This window comes from Manis javanica, chromosome 2 (genome assembly GCF_040802235.1).
Source record: "Manis javanica isolate MJ-LG chromosome 2, MJ_LKY, whole genome shotgun sequence".
In the NCBI taxonomy this organism is placed as follows: domain Eukaryota; kingdom Metazoa; phylum Chordata; class Mammalia; order Pholidota; family Manidae; genus Manis; species Manis javanica.
Genome location: NC_133157.1, coordinates 123,086,243 through 123,112,644, shown reverse-complemented (window position 1 = coordinate 123,112,644; position 26,402 = coordinate 123,086,243). Strand labels below are relative to the sequence as shown.

General features: G+C 35.1%; 1 protein-coding gene and 1 non-coding gene across 22 annotated transcripts in view; one reads left to right on the top strand and one right to left on the bottom strand.

Moving 5' to 3' along the window:
- LOC108400206 (WASH complex subunit 5) overlaps window positions 1-26,402 on the bottom strand; it is a 109,294-nt gene that overhangs the window by 45,751 nt on the left and 37,141 nt on the right. For 3 of the 19 annotated variants that reach the window (XR_012128066.1, XR_012128064.1, XR_012128065.1), the window contains exon 3: window positions 25,041-25,163. The exons of 11 other annotated variants lie outside the window; for them this stretch is intronic. This is a non-coding gene — a transcript (WASH complex subunit 5). Of the gene's footprint in view, window positions 1-23,958; window positions 25,164-25,184; window positions 25,637-26,402 lie in introns of those variants that run through there. 5 more of the 19 variants (XR_012128079.1, XR_012128073.1, XR_012128063.1 and 2 more) reach the window with 5 other exon arrangements.
- LOC108391900 (serine/threonine-protein kinase TAO1-like) overlaps window positions 1-26,402 on the top strand; it is a 112,051-nt gene that overhangs the window by 59,118 nt on the left and 26,531 nt on the right. For all 3 annotated transcript variants that reach the window (XM_073229308.1, XM_073229306.1, XM_073229307.1), the window contains exons 9-16: window positions 894-987; window positions 2,527-2,608; window positions 5,013-5,180; window positions 7,040-7,243; window positions 10,721-10,945; window positions 18,954-19,082; window positions 21,567-21,770; window positions 23,709-23,948. In XM_073229308.1, the coding sequence (XP_073085409.1) occupies window positions 894-987; window positions 2,527-2,608; window positions 5,013-5,180; window positions 7,040-7,243; window positions 10,721-10,945; window positions 18,954-19,082; window positions 21,567-21,770; window positions 23,709-23,948 (1,346 nt within the window). The remainder of the gene's footprint in view (window positions 1-893; window positions 988-2,526; window positions 2,609-5,012; window positions 5,181-7,039; window positions 7,244-10,720; window positions 10,946-18,953; window positions 19,083-21,566; window positions 21,771-23,708; window positions 23,949-26,402) is intronic.

Sequence of the window (26,402 nt, the reverse complement as noted above, 5' to 3'; positions counted from 1 at the left end):
TGAACACTGTCAATGACAAGATGATCTGAAACCATGGACCTGTTCTATAGGATCATCATGGAATACACTGAGAAAAGCGTGACACTTGCTTCTGTGATATTCCTGCCAGAGATGTGGAAGCTAAATTTAATAACAGTACAAAGCCAAACTGAGGGATATTCGAGTCAAAATTGTATACTTGTGAATTGTGAAGGTCATGACTTCAACTGTCACCTTAAGACTAGAAAAAGAGGGGCAAATTCAATCCACAGTAAACAGAACAAAGAGACCCAGAGAAGATCAAAACAGACATCAATTAAATAGAAAATGAAAACAATAGAGAAAATCAATGAGATCACAAATTAGTTCTTTGGGAAAATTAATTAAATTAATAAACCTCTGGCTAGATCAAACAGAAAGAAGACACAAACAACCAATACCAGGAATGACAGGGGACATGACTCCAGATTTTACACATATTGGAAGGATTATAGGGATATTTTATGAACAATTTTATGTAAGTTTAAAACTGAGAAAAAAATGGACAATTTCCTTTAAAGATGCAGATGATTGAACGTCATTTTTGCTACAAAGGACATTATTGGGACATTTGATTGAAACTACAATGGAGCTTGAGGATTAGATAATAGTCATGTATTCATATTAATGGTCTGATTTAATGACTGTATTAGATTCTCTTAGAATGTTCTTATTTATTGGAAAGATACACTAGGGATGTTGTGCATCAGGGCTGCAATTTCCTCTCTATTGACTCACTTAACTAAGTTCTCTGAACTCTACTTGCAACTTTTTTCCGAAGTTGGGGTATATGAAAAAAAAAAAAAAACTAACAGTGCTTCCATGCTCCTATATAACAGGCACATATTTAACAGGACGTTTTCTTTCTTTTATAGCGGAAAGGGAGCCTCCTTTATTTGCTATGAATACAAGGCGTGCCTTATATCACATTAGAAGAAATAACCCCCCTACACTACAGTCTAATGAATGGTGAGTATGGCTGAGAGATATATTGTTCAACATGGTAAAATTTAAATACTTTTCATAATGTTATAAAAATGATTTCATTTCAATGAGGTGAAGTGTATATAACCTGAAGAAATATTAAAATACCTTTATTTTATCCTTACATCATGTTTAGCCTTTATTATCTCTACTTTTCATAGCATATATGTAACTCAGTTCAGAAATAAAAGATAGATGATGCTACATGGGAGCAAAACATATGGCTTTTGTATAAAAAGTAATATATTTTTTTTACCTTAGCGACACATACAACCCTGATTATATAATAAATAGCACGATTTAAACATTCATGTTTTAAAACTGCAATATATAGATTGCCACAACCTGTACAGATATCTAACTGGGGAATGGTTTATAATTGATATGGTATAAAACATAGGTAAAAATGATTTGATAACTTACCAGAATTACCAGATAATTCATAATTTTTGGATGATTCTAATTGTTATTATTTATTATTCAGAATGTGCTTTGATGTTGCATCTCCTAGTGCTTCTTTGATAATACTGTTATTCATGTAAAGAAGTTTATTGAGAACAGATGGACAATGTTAGGAAAGAAGGATTTTTATCAGTGATAGAAAATTTTAATGGGAGAGTCTTCAGGTGTATCTAGCATTTGAAAAATTCTAGGGGACTACCTACCGTACTTAACAAATACTTTAAAATTCACAAGTAAGATGCATAAATTAGCAATAATTTTTTATCATTACATTATTAAGGCAAGTTCACAGGTCTTTGCTGCTTCTGTAGAGATGTTTTGAAGAAATCTTGGCACAGAGTTTATTATGGTACATCTGAATAATAAATACACTAAACACAGGCTGTCTTTACACTGGTTGATACTTTGGGGATTCAAAAAAGAATTCTTGTATAAAAGAATTAAATCTTATTTGAATATTGATGACAAACGTTGATGGAATATTTTTTACTTACTGCCTTACTGAACTCTCATCAGTAACACTATATAATAGTATGTTACAGAATTCTAATTTAAAAAAAAATTTTACTGTTTTCTGGAACTTTTGTCCATTTGCTCAAGGACACTAAATAGGTATAAAAAATGTTCTTTCCAAAACAAATAGCGTGATGTTCTGAAACATGCTATATGGAAGATGATCCAAGGGTCAAGCAAGAAAGAGACGTGGCTAGAGAAAAGAAAAAAAAAATACTAAGAAGAATATTATCTTAGATTTGAATGCAAAAAGGAAAATGATTGACTTTCCTAATTTACCGCAACGTAGAATGAGTTGTGATACTTAAGTATGTGAGAGCAGGATTTTAAAATAATGTGTGCACATCTATCTTTGGAAAATGGTAAAGATTCATTAGTTGCTTTGCATAGCTTTTTATAGACTTACATAATGAAATATATAGTGTATTCTCTGCTTTTTTTTTTTATGATTTCTATTCTCCCTCCCACCCATAGGGACATACCTTGATTTGTGGATGTGTTTTTAAAGGAAATAGCAATATGTTCACTTAATACTTTCCTTTACAATAGGTCCCGTTCTTTTCGTAACTTTGTAGAGTCTTGCCTCCAGAAAAACCCTAAAGATCGCCCTACATCAAAGAAGCTTTTAAAGGTCAGTTATACTCTGTTTTGTACACCCAAGGAATTATTTGAAAGAATGTGTTTTATTCTTCGATTCCGAATCAGTATTAAGTATGCTGTACTGGGTTTTGCTAAAATACTAATTTCATAATACCATTCTTTCTTAGAAATTTTCTTAGTTGCTAAGTTTTTTCATTTGTTTTTCACAATTAACTGCTTTTACCATGTCTGAATAGAATATATAGTTAAATATTCAATATAGTAGTACTAAATGACTTAATTTTTATATGTGCAAGAATATATTCATGAGTTACAACTACAAATTTTAACTCATGTGGAACAATGTCATTTCAGAGGTGGCATAGTTTAACTTTGGATTTAATTTTTGTATCTACCATACTTTATATATCCATCTGTCCTATATAAAGTAATATGAAAGGAAGAGAAATGATATGTAATACATTTACATAAATACTGTGGGAAAAAAGAGATTTCAAAAGAACTGTTAAAAATGGATATCACATTTTTGTTTCCTTTTGAGAAATATGTTTTTCTAACTTAGCAATGAAAATATTTTAAAAGTAATGTGAATTCTATTCACTTTTCAATAGGTTTGGTTATCTAATTTAAATAAATTATTAATATATGCTTTCTGTTCTCAAAAATGTTTTCATTTAGAGGTTGACATCTTATTAATAGCAATAATAGTATTGTTCAATTTAATATAGTTCTTAAAACATCTAGATAAGGCATTAGAGAGTAGCAGTTGACTATTTTTTTGTGACCCTAAGGAATTCTGTGGATTTTTCACTAGAAAATTAGACTTTCAGCATGCATGTTTTAGAATTTCAAAGAAGTTGTTTATTTTCACCAACACGTAGTTCAATATGCAAGGATATTGAAAGGATCATGTACATATTCAGTAGGGTTATTTGCAACTACAGTATGTAGAAGAGCAGTATAATGTTTCAGTAACACTTAGGGAATTCTAGGCCCTAAGCACACTTACAGTCTCAAATGAAAGCCCAAAAACTAGGTATTCACAATAGCAACAAAAGGTTTAGTATAGCTATGAATTATGTAAGTGAAAAATAATCAGGATCCATTTGTAGAAAACTATTAAATAACTTAGAATTACAAGATATATTATTTTTGGATAAAAAAGACCGAATATTATAAATAGTGGTACATACCAAGCTAAGGCTCAGGAAAAGGAAGAATGTGACTGGCTTCTTATATTTGCCTAATGAAGGCAAAAGAACCTCTTTTGGTAATAACCCAGCCCACCAGGAATGGATACTTGACCTTGGGTGATCCCAAACCTGCATATGTATTCATTTACCTGGTCCATTTTGTATATTGACATTATTGGAAGTGATAGGAAGAATCTGTCAAGTGCATCCTTCCCTTTGGCCTAATCACATTTCTGTTGCAGTCTCATAAGGAAAAAAAATAAAATGGAAAAAAGTGACTTACTGTATGAAGCTATTTATCTCAGAATGAAAAATTGAAAATAATTATCCAGAATTAGAATAATGGTTATGTAATTTTGGCATGAATATCTGATGAAATATTCTGTGGGCATTATGAGTTGAAATAACATAATACTTAGAGCAATAAAAAGAGAATAATATATAGTTACAACTCTTCAGAGAAGAAATCAATTTGAGCTAATAAAGGAGGTAAAAGTCTTAAAAGAATTCAAGATCATCTCATGAACTCCAGTGCACAAGTCATCTTTCTGCAATCTGTGTGCTAACTACAAAACAAAATCTATACACGGAAAATTTCTGAGAAGACATAAATGTCCAAAAAATACCAAATGTAACAATGATAATCTTATAGTAGAATTGTTCTTTCTACTTTTCTGTATTTGATATTAAGCCTTATTAAATATTAATGGTAAAAATCACTAATACATAACATCTTTTAATCAACTGCTAGTGTTTTATGAAGTTTCATTTAAGCAACATAAAGGAACCCATTATACCCAAGGTAGTATGTTACGTAATTCACCATCAGTAAATACATTCCTGTTGAAATCTAATGTAATTCAGAACTGATAGTGTCTCCTCTATGAAACCAGTTCTAAGAATTTGTAAGCGTCTACTTAGGGCTCTAATTGGACTTAATTCTTAATGTTTACTTAGACTCTGATTATTTCAACTCTGCATTTTCATTTGGCCAACAAAGTTGTCATGTTCAAAGTTTTCATAAAAAGTACAGGGGAAGTTATGTGGGCACAGAGTGTATACATGTAAATTAAATTTTATAAATATAAGAAGTAAAAAGCATAGAATTAGATAACCATAGATTACATGCATTATCTATAATTATTTAGGATAGTAACTCTAGGGTCCAAGAAGGGATTCATTTGTTCTGAATGAAAAAATATATAGGTCTCAACCTGACTTTTGCCTTCTACTCTTAACCAGCACCGGTTTGTGCTTCGGGAGCACCCTACAACAGTGTTAATAGATCTCCTTCAAAGGGCAAAGGATGAAAAAAAAAGAGTGCTGGACAATCTGTACAATCGAAAGACGAAGAAGGTCCTTTCCCAGGAGGCACAAAAAGGGCCAGCAGTAGAAGCACAGGACGAAAAGGTAATAACTTAGAAACGGCTCAAGTATTGGGGTCTCTTTATTGGCTTCTTTCCTTATGGAACTTTTCTTGCCAAGAATCTTTTATATCAGTGGTTTCCAGATTGTGTCTTCACAGTGATTCTCTAAAGTCCCAGGTGGAGAAAAAGGTTTTGCATTCTTTAAACCAAACTCTTGGTAGTGTACATTAGCATAGTAAAGCTCTGTGAAGTCTTTTTATTAGAGAAACCTGTTCAACTTTTATTTAATCTAGTCCCTTTCAAAATTCTGGTCTGCTGAACACTTTTTTGCCTGATTGTCTGATGGCATGGGACACGCTTTTGGAAGTATCTGAAATTACAGGCTTTAGAAGTTGACGGTGCTCACAGAGAAGTCATTAGAATTACCAACCATTCTCCTTATCTTGTTTATTGTATAAACCTTTCCCCCAGTGCCTTTTGTGTAATGTCTGATAAATGTATATTAAATTGGAAATTTCTTGCTTTTTTAAAAATAAATAAATAAATAGAATAAATAGAACAGGTGACTTAGCTAAATTTATCCTGGGGGAAAAAATTACCAAGGATTCTTATTCTGTTACTAAGAACACTTCATTCTTTTCAGTTGTGTATAGGGATTCATTCCTCTACATGGTTCTAAAATACTCTTTTTATAGGTAAGTAAAGTAAGGCTCAGAGTGGTTAACTAACTTACTGTAGAAGCATATGGGTTTGGATTCATATATTACTCTTCAGACCAAGTTGTTTCCATGTTGCCATGTTTCCAAATTTGCAGTAGAAATGTTACAGAACTTCCTCAAAGGAAAATATAAAGCTTATGATTTGTGGAGCTATCTTTTTTAGTCCAAGTATTTTCTGTTTTCTTTGTTCATGTCCCAATGCCAAAGCTTTGATTTTTTTATTGGTTTCTATTGAGAAAGATCCCTGCATTCTGAAAACAGGAGTAGTAGTTACTTTTCTTTTTAATAACACTACATAATTAATGAACTATAAAATAGAAGACTTTCTTACATACAGCTTTGGTATTTTTGATATTGTTTTTTAGTTCTAACAGTAGTCACTAGAAAACTGGGGCTATTTTAGGTATATGAAATACTTTAGTAAAGTGAAATTAATAAAATTCTAATGTCATTAAACATTAGAATAACAGCAACTTTTTATGGCTGTGGATGTAAGAAAAGATCCTCCATATACCATGGGTCTGTATTTATTATTCTGCATATCTTAAAGAGTTTTGGTATGGTAAGACTGTAATATTGGTGCCCAGATACCAAAGTCTGCCGGGTTTCTTGGGAAGAACAGTCTTCTAATTATGATCAAATATATATACAATTTTTAATTTTACATAAAAATAGATAGAAATTAATATTAAATTACTTAGTGGAAGAAGTTTAGGCCAAAGACTATATTCTGAGAAGAAAAGAAATATAAAAGGCTTCAATAAAAAATAACTAAAAGGGATGTTTATAGGATTAAAAAAAGAGGTTGGGGTTTGTTTTCACCATTGGAATCATTGAGAAAGCAGTATATATCCCATGTATACCTGTGTATGCCCCATGAGATGTGTAGTAGAAATGGATTTCAAAATAATGTCAAAAATTTTAGAGAAAAGACTACACTTTGGAAATAACTGAATTGATTAGCTTTTTCACATGGTTGGGCTTTTTGGTATTTACTTGTTGGTCATTTTTTTAATCTGTCAACTAACAACTGATAAACTTTCTGGTCTTGGCAAATACAAGGAAGTTCTCAAAATAGACCACTAACATTCTGAAGACTGTGTGCGCCAAGTGGTGTGCTAGGTGCTAATAATCAAGAATTCAGGAGATAAAGATATTTGAATCTAATACTCTTTTCCCTCAGGACCAAGATAACGATGTTGGACAGACAGGAGCAGTGGATAATATTGGAAGTCATCAGTCTATTCCCCATATGTCCAACAGGACCAGGAGTCAAAGCGGTAGGGTTAACATTCTTCCAGATGCCTCAGATAACAAGAATGAGCTACACGTGATGGAGGGAATCCACACAGTCATGTCTAATAATTTTGCCATCTGTCCAAAATCTGTGAGTATTTGGATTTCAGTGAAAAAAATTTCAACTTTGATAACTAATTTTCCTAGTCTGGTTAGTTTAAGAGTTTGGGGTTTTTTTTTTTTCCTTTGATGTATCATAAGTTTGGAACATAATTTTAGGCAACTTAATTTAAAATGGCAAAAGGCTTTTTAATTCCCAGTTTAATGTCTGCATTTAGGAAACATGTTTTGAGAATGCAAAAAGAATATTTTTTAAATCTTAGAATAAATAAATACCATATAATGTATTATTTGAAGTTACTTAGATGAAAACGAAGGTATTTAAAAATAGTAAGTATACAACATGATATTAATGATAATGGTTGCCTTTGGGACATGGAGAAAGGTTTACGGTGGGTGCTAATGAAAAGTGATTGTTGCGTTTTCCATAATGTTTACATTTAAAAAATAAAAGTGGGTGTAATTGTAGAAAATTACAACTTCTCAGTTTAGGAAATGTGGATGTTTGCTACACTTTCACATGTAAGATATTAAATTTTCTTGAAAACATTGGAAGGTCAGGTAACTCCTTTTCACAATTGATAGGAATGCTTCCTTTTTAACTTCACTGCTTTCAGTATTACCAAAAGTTACTAGGCCCAATAGCTAAAAGATGGAAACAACCCAAGTGTTCATCAACACATGAATGGATAAACAAACCAGTGTGTGTGTGTGTGTGTGTGTGTGTGTGTGTGTGTGTGTGTGTGTGTGTATCTACAATGGATTATTATTCAGCTGTGAAAAGGAACGGCATTCTAATATATGCTACAATGTGAGTGAACCTTGAAAAAATGCTAAGTGATATAAACCAGACACAAAAGGACAAATATTATTAGAATTCCACTTATACGAAATATCTAAAATAGGCAAATTCATAGATTAGAGGTTGCTAAGGGGCAAGTGGAAGATGAAATAAATATTTTTATTTATTTATTTTATTATTTTGGTATCATTAATGTGCAATTACATGAGCAACACTATAGTTACTAGACTCCCCCTATTACCAAGTCCCCACCACATACCCCAGTACAGTCGCTGTCCATCAGCATAGTAAGATGCTACAAACATGTACATGTCTTTGAACATGATGTTTTAATTTCTGTGACAAACACATAGGATAAAATGGCTGAGTCATACATAGGGCATATGTGTGTTTGACTTTCATAAGAAACATACAGGTATTTTATCTCAGATATGTCCTGCAAATATTTTTTCTCCATCTGTGATAAATTAAAATTTTTAGTTTTAAAATCCAATTCAAACAACCCACTAAAAATGAGTAAAGGCCATGAAAAAGCTAAAAACTTTTCCTCTAAAATCAGGAATAAGACAAGGATGCCTACTCACAACACTTTTATTCAACAGAGTATTGGAAGTCCTAGCTACATTATCAGGCAAGAAAAAGAAATAAAGACACCCACACTGGTAAGGAAGAAGTGAAATTGTCATTGTTTGGAGATGACCTGATACTACATAAAAAAAGCCCTAAAGACTCCACCAAAAAACTATTCAAATTAATATATAAACTATACCTCAATTTAAAAAAATGTGTTAAAGACTTGAATAGACACTTATCCAGAGAATATATACAAATGGCCAACAGCACATGAAAAAATACTCAATATAATTAGTCATTAGGGAAACGCAAATCAAAACTACAATGAGTACTACCTTATAGCCACTAGGATGGCCAGCTATTTTTTTGTTGTTGGTAAGGTATCATTGATATACAATCTTATGAAGGTTTCACATGAGCAACACTGGTTACTACATTTACCCATTCTATTGAGTTCCCACCTAACACCCCATTGAAGTCACTGTCCATCAGCGTAGTAAGATGCTACAGAATCACTGCTTGTCTTCTCTGTGCTATTACTGCCTTCCCCGTCTCCCCCCTCTACACTATGTGTACTAATCATAATGCCCCTTAATCCTCTTCTCCCTCCCTTTCCACCCACCCTTCCCACCCCTTTCCCTTTGGTAACTGCTAGTCCCTTCTTGGACTCTGTAAGTCTGCTGCTGTTTTGTTAGATGGCTAGCTATTAAGAGAGAAAAACAAAAACAAAGATGGAAAATAACAACTAGGGAGCACATGGAGAAATTGGAACTCCTGCTATATATTGCTGGTAAGAATGTAAAATGTCAGCTGCTGTGGTAAACAGTTGATGATTTCTCAAAAAGTTAAACATAGCATTTCCCCATGACTCAGCAATTCTACTCCTAGATATATACCCAAAACAATTGAAAGCAGGTACTTAAACAAATGCATATACACAAATGTTCATAAAAGCAGTATTCACAATAGCCAAAAGGTGGAAACAACACAGAGGTCCAGCGACAAATAAATGGATAAACAAATGACAGTATGGGCATAGAGTGGAATATTATTCAGCTATAAAAAGAAACGTAGTACTGTTACATCCTATACAATATGGATGAACCTTGGAAACATGCTAGGTGAAAGAAGCCAGATACAACAGTTCATGTATTATATGAAACATCCAAAATACATAAATCCGTAGACAGAAAATAGATTGGTGGTTACCAGAAGGGGAGATGGGGGAGCAACTGCTTAAAACATACAGGGTTTTCTTCTGAAGTATTATATATGTTTTGTAACTAGATACAGGCAGTCTTGCAGAACATCATGAATATAGTAAATACTATTGAATTATTTTAAATGATTAATCATACATTATGTAAATTTTGTCTCTAAGAATCCAGTTTGTGCATTTTTTTCTTTATAATGGGGCAGTGGTTGCAGAATATCATGAATATACTAAGTGCTACTGAATTGTTCATCTTAAATGATTAATCTTACATTATGTGAATTTTGCCTCTGTTCAAGAATCCAGTTTGTACATTTTTTTCATTACAATCAGTGTTTTTTGTGTCCTACCCAAGAAATATTTGCTGACCCCAAGGTCATGACAATATTCTGTGTTTTCTCCTGCTCTCTGATTCTGGATTTTAGGTTTATGTCAAGTGACTCTTTACAAATTAATTTCCTTGTATACCATGATTAAGCATTTATTTATTTTGAATACAGAGAACCAGTTGTTACAGCAGGATTTGTTAAAAACACTTTCCTTTCCTCTTTGAATTAACTTGACTTTTTGGTAGTAAATCAATTCACTGAATATATGTGGGTCTGTTTCCAGATTTCACTGTGTTCCTTTGCTCTATTCAGCGTGTCCTTATACCAATACCACACTGTTTTGATTACCGAATTTAAATCTACCAACTTTTCATATCCCCTCAAAATTTTGGCTATTCTAGGTCCTTTACATTCCCATTTAAATTTTAGAACCAGCTAGCTTGTTTGCTTTTTCAGATGAAATTTTATTAGTAGCTATTGAGTGGGATCTCCTACATGAATTATCTACTTAGTTGATAGTAGACTGGTCTAAGATGGTTTTGAAAGAAAAACGTTTTGCTTTATTTCATTCTTTCCTCTCCATTGTTGTAGGTTACAAGGGAAATGCCAGAACATGAGCTCAGAGAACACATGTCTGACTGTAAGAGGATGACGCAGCAACATCAGAAACAGCTGATGACTTTGGAAGATAAGCTAAAGGCTGAGATGGATAAGCATCGTCTCAGATTAGAGAAAGATGTTGAAACTCAGCGTAACAACTTTGCTGCCAAAATGAAGAAACTTACCAAGAAACATCAGGCTGCTGTGGAAAAAGAGGTAGCTGACCAGTATTACTAATGTATTTATTCTAACTTGTGGCTATTTCAAAATTAACCAAGATGGCATTTTGATGTTAGGGTATCTGTTCCCCAGAACCAAGCAAATCAATTGGGGAAAGGGAGAAATATTTATATAATAGGTAAAATATCAAGTGCTGAGTCGGGAACCAGTAGATATGGAATTATGTCTGGATACCTTGATAGTTTTATCATGTAACAGTGGTTAAAGTCAGGTAGATCAGATTAAAGATGACGACGTGAGAGGTGAGACAGAGGCCTCCTCCCAAAACCACATATAATATGAAACTATTGTTAATACAACTAACCCTAAAAGATCAACAGGAAAGAAGGCAGCACCAGACTGCTTACACCTGGAGAAAAGAACAGACCTCAAAAAACATAACATACCAAAGCCATGATCTGGGGGGACCCACACTCTTCTCCCACCCCAGCTCACTGGCAGAAGGAAGAGAAATTGAGTGGAGACGGGGTGGAGGCCTAGGACTGCTGAACACCCAGCCCTGGAGATCTGCTGTGGGAACAAGAACCTACATTGCATGGTGCTCTGGAGATTAGTGGGGTTGGAAAGCTAAGACAGGAGGAATACTTGGACAGACTGAGATTCCAGCTGTTGTGGAAAACAGGGATTCACATCCAGCTGATCTGAGACAAAAGAAAGGCAGGCAGTATGAGAGACTTCCTAACAGTGAGAGGGCTACTAAATGGGCAAGGACTGCACAGGGACTGCTGCTCAGGAAAAACGACAGGTAGACAAAATTGTCCAGGTGCACTCTGCCCAGCAGGTTGGGAACTTTTCAGGAACTTCAGGCACTCCATCCCCCTGGCTGGCTATACAGCTCTGAGGCCTTCCACCATGATATGCAGCCTGCTGCACCTTCCAGCAGGCTGGCACTGGCTTACAAACCAGCTGCCCCTGCCCTGGCATCAGTCCAGCCAGAGGGAGGTCCTGCCTACAGCAGCTACAAATGTAAAGCATAGAGGGTTACACCTGTGTGTTCAGCCGACTAGTCTGGCTGTAGAGAGATGCACAGTAGCCGGGAAGCAGGAAACAGCTCTTCCCAACCCCCAGTCACCAGCGCCGCTCCACTGAGACCCCTGACATCACTCCACGGGCTAAGTAACTCCAGAGTGTATGCCTTCAGGGTCCTAGAGGGTGCCACATATAAATATGGAATGTCAAAGAAACCTGGTTCAAACAAAAATCCCCAAAACACCAGAAAAGAGGTCAAGTGAAAATGAACTCATCAATATTCCTAAAAGAGATTAAAAAAAATCATAAACACATCCACGCAGGTACAGAAAAATACTCAAGAATGCAGGACCAAATCCAGAACAGAGATCCATTCATTACGGAATACAATGTGGGGATTTAAAAGCAGATTAGATATGGTGGAGGAGACGATAAATGAAAAAAATTGAAGAAGAGGAATGCAAAGAAGCTGAGGCACAGAAAAAAAGATCTCTAGGAATGAAAGAATATTGAGAGAACTGACCAATCCAACCGGAACAATATTCGTATTATAGGGGTATCATAAGAAGAAGAGAGAGGAAAAGGGAAAGTGTCTTTGAGGAGGTAATTGCTGAAAACTTCCCCAATCTGGGGAAGGAGATAGTCTCTCAGGCCATGGAGGTGCACAGATCTCCCAACACAAGGGACCCAAGGAAGACAACACCAAAACATATAATAGTTAAAATGGCAAAGATCAAGGATAAGGACAAAATATTAAAAGAAGCCAGAGAGAGAGAAAAGATCACATACAGAGGAAAACCCATCAGGCTATCATCAGACTTCTCAGCAGAAAACTTACAGGCCAGAAAGGAGTGGCAGGATATATTTAATGCAGTGAAGCAGAAGCAAGAATACTCTACCTGGCAAGATTATCATTTAACATTGAAGGAGGAATCAAACAATTTCCAGATAAGCAAAAGCTGAGAGTATTTACCTCCCACAAACTGTCTCTGCAGTGTATCTTGGATGGGCTGCTATAGATGGAAGTGTTCCTAAGGCTAAATAGCTGTCACCAGAGGTAATAAAACCACATTAAAGAAAGCAGAACAATTAATTACTAAGCAAATGCAAAATTAACTAAACTATCCCAAAGTAGCTTAAGGGATAGACAAAGAGTACAGAATATAATACTTAATATACAAACAATGGAGGAGGAAGAAAAAGGAGGAGAAAAAAAAAAGAATCTTTAGATTGTGTTTGTAATAGCACACTAAGTGAGTTTAGACTCTTAGATAGTAAGGAAGTTTCCCTTGAACCTTTGGTAACCACAAATCTAAAGCCTGCAATGGCAATAAGTACATACCTATTGATAATCACCCTAAATGTAAATGGACTGAATGCACCAATCAAAAGACACAGGGCAATAGAATGGATAAAAAAGCAAGACCCATCTATATGCCACTTAAAAGAGACTCACCTCAAACCCAAAGACATACACAGACTAAAAGTGAAGGGATGGAAAAAGATATTTCATGAAAACAATAGGGAGAAAAAAGCAGGAGTTACAGTACTTGTATCAGACAAAGTAGACTTCAAAACAAAGAAAGCCACAACAGCAATGGAGGACATTACATAATGATAAAGGGGTCAGTCCAACAAGAGGAGATAACCATTATAAATATCTATGCACCCAACACAGGAGCACCTACATATGTGAAACAAATACTAATGGAATTAAAAGAGGAAATAGAATGCAATGCATTCATTTTAGGAGACTTCAACACACCACTCACTCCAAAGTACAGATCAACCAGACAGAAAATAAGTAAGGAAACAGAGGCACTGAGCAACACATTAGAACAGATGGACCTAACAGATATCTACAGAGTGCTCCACCCAAAAGCCGCAGGATACACATTCTCCTCAGGTGCACATGGAACGTTTTCAAGAATAGATTATATACTAAACTACAAAAAAGAACATCAGTAAATACAAAAATATTGAAATTGAACCAACCATCTTCTCAGACCACAAAGGTATGAAACTAGAAATAAGTTACTTAAAGAAAACGAAAAGACCCACAAACCCATGGAGGCTTAACAACATGCTCCTAAATAATCAATGGATCAATGACCAAATAAAAATAGATCAAGCAATGCAAAATCTGTGGGATGCAGCTAGGGCTGTGCTAAGAGGGAAGTATATTGCAATACAGGCCTGCCTCAGGAAAGAAGAAAAATCCGATATGAACAGTCTAAACTCACAATTAACAAAACTAGAAAAAGCAAAACAAATGAGGCCCAAAGTCAGTAGAAGAGGGACTTAATAAAGATTGGAGCAGGCTGAAATAAAATCGAGAAGAATAAAACAATAGAATCAATGAAAGCAGGAGCTGGTTCTTTGAGAAAATAAGCAAAATAGAAAAACCCCTAGCCAGACTTATCAAGAAAAAGAGTGTCTAGAAATGAGAAAGGAAAAATCACTATGGGCACTACAGAAATACAAGGAATTAATACGGTGAAGAATTGTATGCTGAGTAACTTGATAACCCAGAAGGAATGAACAACTTTCAAGAAAAGTACAACCTTCCTTGGCAGACCCAGAAAGGAACAGAAAATCTGAACAGATCAATTAGCTGCAGCAAAACTGAATTGGTAATAAAAATCTACCTAAAAATAAAACTCTTGGACCAGATGGCTTCACTGCTGAATTTTATCAGACATTTAGTGAAGACCTAATACCCATCCTCCTTAAAGCTTTCCAAAAAGTAGACAAGGAGGGAATACTTCCACCCTCATTCTATGAGGCCAGCATCACTCTAATTTCAAAATTAGGCAAATACACCACAAAAAAAGAAAATTATAGACCAGTATCTCTGGTGAACATAGACGCAAAAACACTCAAAAAAAATCATAGTAAAAAATATATCAAACAGATCGTCTATCATGATCAAGTACAATTTATTCCAGGGATGAAAGGATGGTACAACATTTGAAAATCCATCAGCATCATCCACCACATTAAATAAAATAAGGACAAAAAGCACATGATCATCTCCATAGAAGCAGAAAAAGCACTTGACAAAATTCAACATCCATTCATGGTAAAAAATATCAACAAAATGAGTATAGAGGGCAAGTACCTCAACATAGTAAAGGCCACATATGACAAACCCAGAGCCAACATCATACTTAACAGTGAGAAGCCGAAAGCTTTTCCTCTAAGTCGGGAACAAGAGAAGGATGCCCACTCTTTCCACTTTTATTCAACATAGTACTAGTGGTCCTAGCCACAGCAATCAGACAACACAAAGAAATAAAAGGCATTCAGATTGGTAAAGAAGAAGTTAAACTGTCACTGTTTGCAGATGACATGATATTATACATAAAAAATCTTAAAGAATCCACCCCTAAACTACTAGTACTAAGAACTGAATTCGGCAAAGTGGCAGGATACAAAATTAATACACAGAAATCTCTTGCATTCCTATACACTAATGATGAACTAGCAGAAAGAGAAATCAGGAAAACAATTCCATTCCCAACTGCATGAAAAAGAATAAAATGCCTAGGGATAAACCTAACGAAGGAAGTGAAAGACCTATACACTGAATACTACAAGACATTTAAGAAAAAGAAGATACTAATAAATGGAAATAACATCCCTTGCTCATGGATAGGAAGAATTAATATTGTCAAAATGGCCATCCTGCCTGAAGCAATCTACCGATTCAGTGCAATCCCTATCAAAATGCCAACAGCATTTTTCAGTGAACAAGATCAAATAGTTCTAAAATTCATATGGAACCACAGAAGACCCCAAATAGCCAAAGCAATCATGAGAAGGAAGAATAAAGCAGGGGGCGGATTATGCTCCCCAACTTCAACCTCTACTGCAAAGGCAGTTTGGTACTGGCACAAGGAAAGACCCAAAGGCCAATAGAACAGGCTAGGGATCCCAGATATAAACCCAAGCAAATGTGGTTAATTAATATACTATAATGGAGCCATGGACATAGAATGGGGAAATGACAGCATCTTCAATAACTGGTGTTGGCAAAACTGGACAGCTACATGCAAGAGAATGAAACTGGATTATTGTCTAACCCCATACACAAAAGTAAATTCAAAATGGATCAAAGAACTGAATGTAAGTCATGAAACCATAAAACTCTTAGAAGACAACATATGTAAAATCTCTTGAATATAAACATGAGCAACTTTTTCCTGGATGCATCTCCTTGGGCAAGGGAAACAAAAGCAAAAATGAACAAGTGGGACTACATCAAGCTTCTGTACAGCAAAAGACACCATCAGTAGAACAAAAAGGCATCCTACAGTATGGGAGAATATATTTGTAAACAACATATCCAACAAGTGACTAACATCCAAAATATGTAAAGCATTCACATGCCTCAACACCCAAAAAGCAAATAACCCAATTAAAAAATGGTCACAGGATATGAACAGACGCTTCTCCAAAGAAGAAATTCAGATGGCCAAGAGGCACTTGAAAAGATGTTCCATATCACTAATTATCAGGGAAATGCAAATTGAAAGCACAGTGAGATATCACCTCATACCATTTAGAATGGTCAACATCAAAAAGACTAGGAACAACAAATGGTGGCTAGAATGCAGAGGAAGGGGATCGCTCCTACACTGCCAGTGGGAATGTAAACTAGTTCAACCATTGTGGATAGCAATATGGAGGTTCCTCAGAAACTAAAAATAGAAATTCCATTTGACCCGTGAAGTCCACTCCTAGGAATTTACCCAGAGGAAAAAAGTCAGATTCAAGAAGACGTATGCACCCCTATGTTTATCACAGCACTCTTTACTACAGCCAAGATATGGAAGCAACCTAAGTGTCCATCAGTAGATGGATGGATAAAGAAGAAGTGGTACATATGCACAATGGAATACTATTCAGCCATAAGAAAGAAACAAATCCTACCATTTGCAGCAACATGGATGTAGCTAGACGGTATTACACTCAGTGAAATAAGTTAGGGAGAGAAAGACAAGTACCAAATGATTTCTCTTATTTGTGGAGTATAACAATGAAGCAAAACTGAAGGAACAAAGCAGCACACTCACAAACTCCAAGAAGGAACTAGCAGTTACCAAAGGGGAGGAGAGCAGGAGAGCGGTTGAGGAGGGAGGGAGAGGGGCATTGAGGGCTATTACGATCAGTACACATGGTGTGTGGGGGGGATCACGGGGAAGACAGTGTAGCACAGAAAAGACATGTAGTGATGTGGCATCTTACAACACCGATGGGCAGTGACTGCAATGGGGTATGGGGGGAACTCGATGATACATGTGGGTGAATGTAGTAACCACATTATTTTTCATGTGAAACAGTCATAAGAGTGTATATCAATGATACCTTAATGAAAAAAGAAGTCATTAAGTATTCTGTTCTAGGCCTTGGATACTTTGGTTATCTGAGAAGTTTGATAAATCAGTTAGTAGGTGATTTAGGTGTCAAAAAAACATTCATCATTCTCTATGTACTTTTTGGAAACCTTAAATTTATAGTAGCATTTTTATATCAGAAGAAGAGTACTGTAATATACAGAGAATGTTAAATTAAGAGGAATTAAGAGGGTTTCAGATTCAGATTTAGCCCATTTATTTACTACAAATAAGTATCATTCTACTGTATGATAAAGGTGCATTTTTTAGGAGTCTTTTGTGGAAACTGGTTTCTAATTTCCTTGGTGTCCCATTAGTTTCAATTTATTTTGATAATCACAGTTGTCAAGTAAAATGTAAACTTCTCAATAAATTTACACCATATCTTCAAATATGTCTGGCTAGTCTGCCCTGGGGCATTTATAGCTACCCTGTTCACCCTTCCCTGCAAAAAAAAGAAGAATCACTCTCTCACAGGAACAGAGAATTCTGGTGTAAATGAATATTTGATTTTGAAATAATTTGGTGAAAGAATGTAGAAATATTTAGAATCCTGTTTGGTGTTGTACTTTCTTGAATACTTTGTAAACAGGTAGATACTAACATTTTTAGGAAAGGAATTCATGAAACAGGATGTACAACATGATTTTAGATTTGTTTTATATATTTATATCAATATCTATACATGCCTAGAAAAAATTAGGAAGGGTATGCACCAAAATGTTTATATTGGTTATCTCTGGGTGGTAAAATCATGCAAGATTTTTCTTCTTTGTGTTTTTCTGTATTTCCTAAATGTTCTACAATGGATATGTATAGTTCACCCTCGAATAATATAGGTTTGAACTGCACAGGTCCATTTATACACATTCTTTTTTCAATAAAGGTCTTGGAAAAGGTTTTGGGAGACAGTTTAAAAGATCATTTTCTTTTTTCTAACTTTATTGTCAGAATACAGTATAGAATTTATACAACATACAGAATATGTGTGAATATCTGTTCACGTTGTTAGTAAGGCGCCAGTCAGCAGTACGCTTTTAGTAGTTAAGTTTTTGGGGAATGAAAAGTTATAGGAGGATTTTTTTACTCTGTTGGGAGTCAGCACCCCTAATCCCCACGTTGTTTAAGGGTCAACTATTGCATGTATCATCAGAAATAAAATAATAATATACAGGTATTTAATATTTAACATTTTCATATTATTTAAAATACAAATTAAAAGTCAGGGTTTAATTTGAAGATGAACGTATTACATTGTTTAATACACAAGTCAAGCTAGATAAAAGGTCATAACTTCATTGCATTTGTTTTGTTTTATTAGTGGGGGGTGTCGGGCAGCATACTCCACTTAAATGGGGAAAAAAGGTGAAAACACTGACCCTGTAAAAGATCAGCATTTTAAAGATGAGTTCCATTTTAGTGGTTCTCTGAAATTCAAATCATAAGGATGCTGAGTAATACTTGTTAATAATTTATTGGATATTCTTGTTTTGGTAATGATTATACTGATTTTATATTCTTAGGTGGGAGGAAATATCCTTGCTAATGTGTATTAAACTGCTGCTTTGAAGCTTATCTACTTAGCTAATTTGATCCATTTAAAAATTTTCCTATAGGCTAAAGTGATGTCCAACGAGGTGGAAAAATTTCAGCAACGTATTCAGGCTGAGCAGAAGAAAGAACTGAATAGCCTTTTGAAGACCCAGAAGAGAGAATACAAACTTCGAAAGGAACAGCTTAAGGAGGTATTTACTTTATAAAAATTTTCAGGCCACTTACCTGCTTACTGGTTATATCCAATATTGATCTACTCATAGAACCATTAAGATAAATTTTTCTTTTGTTTGTGGCCACTAACAATATATCAGTTTAAGTGAGGACATTGATTATAACCTATTACTTTTCAATGGCTGAGATCCTCAGTTGAGTGGGATCTAAAAAGTGATCTCTTGAAAATGTGAATTATTTTATAAAGCCATTATTTAGTAGCTTTCCTAAGCACTTCTTAAGTCATTGAGTCACTAGAAATAAAAATATTTTATCTGTGAAAAAGAGCCATACATCTCTTCCTTTAAAAGTAAATCATACCTTCTTACTTTGGGCTTAGATTACAATAATTTGTTCTTATTCTGATTTTAACACAGAAGAAGGATAAGAGGCATTTCTTCTCATCCCATTTTCTTTCATAGGAAAGCATGCTAATTATGTCTTTATGGCTACAGGATTTCATGTGTGTTTGCCCTTTATGTGCTGCTTTCTTGAACCTATTTTTATCGCACATCTAGTCTAACTGTGAGGAAAGCCATGTTGTCCTAAGGCAGTTTCTGAAAGGGGATTATTATTCAGGATAGTGATCAGGACAGGAAAATGGTATGTGTCAACTATAGCATATTTATTATATTGCAGAGAATATAAATCAGCCATCTTTTGTAGGTATAAGATGATTTTTCGGAGACTATTGACCTTATGATTCTTCACCTGTTATTCAAGAAAGAAACCAATTCTTTATTGCTTTTGTGGATAAGATATTCAAACACATAAATATAAAAAGCACATAAACTGGTAGTTCTCAACTGAAGGATGTCAATGAGAAGACAGAGAGAATACAGGCATATACACAAAGAATCATTTGACTATGTTTTTCAAAATCTTTTGCCAAGGAAATTCCCCACCCACCAAGACTTCCCCAGTTTACACCCTCTTTTACAGACTGATGGACTGAAATTTTTAGTCCATGTAATTAATTATTAGCACACAGATAAATTACTCTTGATAAAATAACCATAATCTCTTTGGTATATTGCTTTTTTGTGTGTAGGAATTTGACCTATAATTAGACATATAAGTCTTATTAAGGACGTTGGTGGCACAAAGCCTTGCTATATATGCCCTGCCGAGTGAGGTTCATTGATAAGATTTTTCCAACTTTAAAGAATATAACCTGCTATGTATTCCCATTACTGTAATCTAAAAGCTAAACTCAATACTAGAACATGGGATTTGAAAAGATTGTAAATAGGATTCCCAACTCTAAATAAATATCCAACAAAATGCAGTTCTATTGTTTCCTAGTGAAATCAGGTTTTAGTTTTATAAATGAATATGTTGTTTTAGATAATCCTTTAAGCATATAATTCATAGTCTAATAAGTTCATTTTCTTTTAGAAGGTAGTTTTGTGTCTGTGTATGTCTGTGTGTGTGTGTGTGTGTTCATTTAGAATGATTATTATCAGTATAGAGGAAGGGACATACTATAGTCTTTGTGGGTGGGAAATTTCCTTGGCAAAAGATTTTGAAAAACATAGCCAAGTGATTCTGTATATGCCTGTATTATCCCTGTCTTCTCATTGACATCCTCGAGTTGAGAACTACAAACTTATGTGTTTTTTATTTTTATGTGTTTGAATATCTTATCAATGAAAGTAATGAATAATTGGTTTCTTTCTTGAACAACAGATGAAGAACCATAGGTTAACAGTCTCTAAAAATCATCTTAGACCTAGGAAAGATGGCTGATTTATATTCTCTGCAAGGTTGATGCATTTTAGGTTGAAATATACTAGTATTAATTAGCATCCTCAGGTTTGCATCATTGAATGTATTGTCAATATTCTCATCTTGTCCAGTATAAATACATTTTTTTTGGTAGTTTGTGAGATGATAGTCTTGCCTTGTTCAGTGGTTATAGTGCTGAATATTAAATCTATTCTAAAAGGTCTCTATTTTCCTTTGGTTTTGTTGATTTTCCATTTAATTTCCGGTCTTTTATACTGAACCCATCCTTAACTTTGCCAAAAACTTAGTATTTCTATTGTTGAAACCAAGAAGTGAGACATAACTATATTTTAACCTTAATTTTAACTCATGTGTGATTTTTACATGAAAGCACTGTCTTCTTCCCCTTTTGGGGAGGACTTTAAAGAAAGATGTTTTACTTCATTCACCAATCATTGCATGCTTTCAAAGCTACGAGTCATCCTAAGTATAGCTGTGCAAAGCTTAAAAATATGCATGTTTTCTAGTGTATGTTTTCTCTTTTCTTGTCCTACTTCATGGATAACTCCAGAAACAGAAAAATAGTACCTACTTCCTTTAAGGTCATTGCCCTGCCTGCCCATAAGAGAGGGCACAAATTAAGTACTTTTACTGAAGATTACCAGCTACCAAATAGTATATTCATGTAGTTAATTTTTATGTATTTTGAACTCAGTTGTTTTTTATCTTGCCAGGAGCTGAATGAAAACAAGAGCACCCCAAGAAAAGAAAAAGAGGAATGGCTTTCAAAGCAGAAAGAGAACATACAGCATTTCCAAGAAGAGGAAAAGACCAATCTTCTTCAGCATCAGAGACGGTACCTAGAGCTGCAATGCCGTCGCTTGAAAAGAAAGTTGTTACTTGGGTGCCATAACTTGGAGCAGGACCTTGTCAGGGAGGTATGTGTAAATGGCGTGAAATCAGAATCTTCCTGAAAATATGTCAGTCACATCCCACCCTCAGGGCCTTAGAGCACCTCTGCTTGCCTTTGCCTAAGTCCTTCTTCCCTGGAAACCCAGCCCACACAGTTCACCTTCTCCCTCACTTCATATCTCCTCAATTCTTATCTCCAAATCATCCTCCCTTCTTTAAATATTCTTGCACTCCTCTCTCTCTCTCTCACACACCACACACACACACACACACACACACACACACACACACACACGTACGTGCACACACTTTTTATGGGGATCTCTCTCTCCCCAAGTAGAATGGAAATTAGATGAAGTCCCAGGTTCTGTTCAGGGCTTTTATATCCAGTGGCTAGGTATATCCAGGCCTTGTAGCTAGTGGCTGGCCCATAATAGGTATTCAATAAATATGTATTAAGTAAATATATATTCCATGAATCAAAGAACTGTTAGTTTTTAAATATGAGAAAATTAATTAGATAACTTATGGGTTCCGAAATGGGTGCCATGAAGGTATATACTACCATTTAACATAGTTTTATAATCATGAAATTATTCATTGGGAATATGTAGAAACTTACGCCAATGAAAACAACGGTTCTCATTATCAGGTATACCTATGAGCATGGATCAATTTATTTCCAAGAGTGGCTTAAAATAAACTTCAAGTATAACATAATTATTCAAATTCACTAATAATTAAAGAAATTCAAATGAAAACAATTGCATCAATTAGATAAGATTGGTCTAAAAAATTGGTAAGTCCTAGTTAGTGGCATGGGAAAGTGGTCAATGTTGGTAAGAAAATAAATTGACACTGCCATTTTGGAGCATAATTCATCAGCTTTAACAATTTAATTTGCATGTATCTTCTACCCATTGAATCTGCTTCTACAATTCTATCCTAAAGAAATAGTAACATAATTATGTGGTGTATCATGTGTAGATGTTTATTGAAAATTTGTCATAAAACAAAAACAGAAAAACTATGGCATCAGAAAGCACAAGCTTCCTATAAAAATTTTTTAAAATCTGTATTTGTCCATTATATTTTTAGGTAAAGGAAGCATATTAATGCCTATAATATATATTGTTATTCAATTTTAAAACTGTATGTTCTTGTGTAATAGTTGTGTCACGATAAGCATGGGGAAGGTTGGGAAACCTATGCACCAAATGTTGGCCCCTGGAGAAGGCAAAGCAGAGGCAAAGGGGGCACGTCTGACTTCCTTCTACATAAAAAGAGAGGGAGAGAGTGTGTGAGTGTATGTGTGTATGTGTTGTACATTTGATCTTCTAAACTGAAAAAAATTGTAGTAACATTTATTGATCATGAGGTAGGTATTCTGACAGCTTTCCACTTATGAACTCATTTCACCCTCACGTTAATTTTATGAAACAGCTATGTTATGGTCTCCATTTGAGAAGTAATGAAATGGAAGCACAGAGAGTTTAAGTAATTAACCTAAGGACTCACTGCTTGTCAGTAGCAGAGCCAGGATTTAGAAAGCAGGCAGCCTAGCCCTAGAGTCTTGTGTTCTTAACCACTGCACTATACTGGGTATGCTGCATGTAATAGAATTGAATGTATACTCTGAAGAAATTCAAAGGATGACTTAGAAGTCCTGTTCAATACAAAATTAGGAAACATAAATGACGGAAACAGAGTAGAAAGGACAGATTTGATATATCTTAAGCTTATTGCTAAAAGTAGTATAAATAGTAAATGAACAGATAAGGCAGTTGTACTACTAAGTGCCCATTTTCTACAGTTCTAGTAATAAAAGTCTAATATTCACTGTGCAGCCATTATTAAATCAGAGGATTACATCTATATATCCTGGTTATTCTGTTTCTTAGGATTTTTTTTCTCCTGGCATTGTACATCAGCAAATTACACCTTTGTCTTTTTTTATGGATTAGGAATTAAATAAAAGAAAGGCTCAAAAGGATTTAGAGCATGCAATGCTACTGCGACAGCATGAATCCACCCAAGAACTGGAGTTCCGCCACCTCAACACAGTGCAGAAGATGCGCTGTGAGTTGATGAGACTGCAGCATCAAGCCGAGCTCACTGACCAGCTGGAGCGTAATAAACGGAGAGAGCGAGAACTAAGGCGGAAGCATGTCATGCAGGTTCGACAGCAGCCTAAGAGTCTGAAGGTACCTTTAGCCTAAGCTTCTTGACAAAGGAGAACAGATAAAAGGCATCATGTAAACAGTGAAAGTCTAAGCCAGATGTCTGTCATAAAGAAATTGAATAAGCTTTTTTTTCTTTTCATTTTCAGCATGTTTGGTTAGTGTTGGTGTAGAGGGTCTATGGCTAGAGGCTTCTGCTTGTGTATTTCTTAGCAGAGTACCAAAAAATGGCCAGAACTTCTTAACTGTGGAAAGTATCATAAATAAGATTCAAGATTCTCATTTTAAGTGTATCTGAATGTCCAATGTTGATACTACAATCTACATATCAACATACTAACCTGCTGGCTTCTCTCTGTTGTTCCAAGTTTTATATTTTTGGAATCTTATTTCCTCTGAATGTGATTTGTATCCAAAAGAGGCAGTAAGTTCTTAATTAGTACAGAAACCAGTGAATGAAAAATGCCTTTTTACCCCGTCTCCCTTCATTGTCAATACTCATCTTTAGAGGAATAGTGGAATTATCACACTGTTACTCCCATTCTTTCTGTGTTTGGCAACATAGGTAAGACCACGGCATGTGTAGTTGGAGTGTATTTTTTTAATTAGTACATCAGAGTGAAGCAAGGTATTATATGCTCTCTTGTAGACAAATAAGGAAAGACAAGTGTTGGTGATATATAATATCAAAGGACTTTAAATTTTGTATTTGCTTTGATAGAGAAATTTATTTATATGATACAAAATTCAAAAGATGCCAAAGTGTATTTATTATAAAGTTAAAGGTTTCCCTCTCCTTGTTCTTTAGGCCACCTGGTCCAGCCCCCTCTACCAAAATCAGCCAGAGTTAACAATTCCAAGGAATTGTCTAGTTTTATAACTTGTAATGAATATGTGAAGTATAATCACATGAATCTTAATAAACAAAAACCCAAAATGACCCACTATATATGTTGTCACCCACAGTAGTACCTCAGTTAATCTGTACATGTATGTCTGCACATTGTAAACTTGTATTTACATCCAATAAGGCCCCGGTTCCACACTATCTTCTTTATCCCCTTTTTCAAACTCTTTGGCAATTTAACTATAAAACTATCAGGTTACAACACTTACCTGAATAACTCTCCTGAAGTGAAGTGAAATTCACTCACAGAAGTAATCTGTGTCCAAACCAGAAGCTAAACCACACCTAGTGGTATCTCTGATTCCTATTCAACTCCATTCATACAAGTTGTCCTGAACAAAACACAGAAGCAAAGCTAAGATTCACCCTTTCCTTGTGAATCTAAGTAAAATTTTATACTTTACTGTATGTTCAAAACAGCTAATGAACATCGTTTACAGAGTGGCTCGTACGTTGACTACCCTCATAACCGTCATTAGTTAATGCTTATCACAATCCGAATTCATAATGATTTTCCAGATTTATTTTGTCTTTGTAGTGGTTACATAGTAGGGTTTCCCACCAAAAGATATTTAAAGCATGTCTATAAAATGAATTACAGTTTTAAAGTGAGCAGCACCCAGAAGTAAACCAAACTGAAAGCTTGTTTAGTGTCTTTGGTCAGACCATAACTCTGACATGACTTCATTTCCCTGGGGCTTGGGAGAGGTTAGTTGTTTGCTGTTTAGCCCTTCCTTTTTGTTCCCTGTTGTGGCAGCCTTCTCAGTTTGAAAGCTTGTAGACACTAGTCTGATTTTCACAGATACTGTTAAAAAATCAAGGGGAAAAATAATGTCTCACAGTCATAGGCAGACTTCAGATAGAAAGCGTCCTTCTCATGATACATAAGCTCAAGATTTTCCGTAAAAGAAATTGTTCTGTTACTTTAGTGGGAAAGAAAATCACCATGTTCCTCTTAGTTGTATATATCTATCTACTTGCACAATTTGAACAAAACAGACTTTTTTTAAAAATTAAGGTATCACTGATAAACAATCTTAAGAAGGTTTCACATGAGCAACATTGTGGTTTCAACATTCACTCATACTATCAAGTCCCCCCCAACCCACTGCAGTTACTGTCCATCAGCGTAGTAAGACACTATAGTCATTACTGTCTTCTCCGTGCTTTGCTGCGTTCCCCGTGACCCCACTATATTGAGTGCTAATAATAGTGCCCCTTAGTCCCCTTCTCCCTCCCTCCCCACCCACGCTCCCCAACCCCTTCCTTCCCTTTGGTAACCCTAGTCCCTTCTGGGAGAAAACAGACTTTATTTTAACATCAGGTCATTTCATTTATGTAATAGTTGCAACTTTTTTAGGTAAATTTGTATTTACTAAGTAATAGTTCAACTTCAATAGTTGCAACTATTCCAACTTTCTCCAAGACTTTGAGGGGGATAGGAGGACTTCAGTTTGCACACTTAGGTAAGCTGACAGTATTTGTAGACATTGGGGCACCATTTCTGAGGAATAACTTGGGTAAACACCTATTGTTTATCTGCCATTAGGTGACGTTTTGTCAGTATTGAG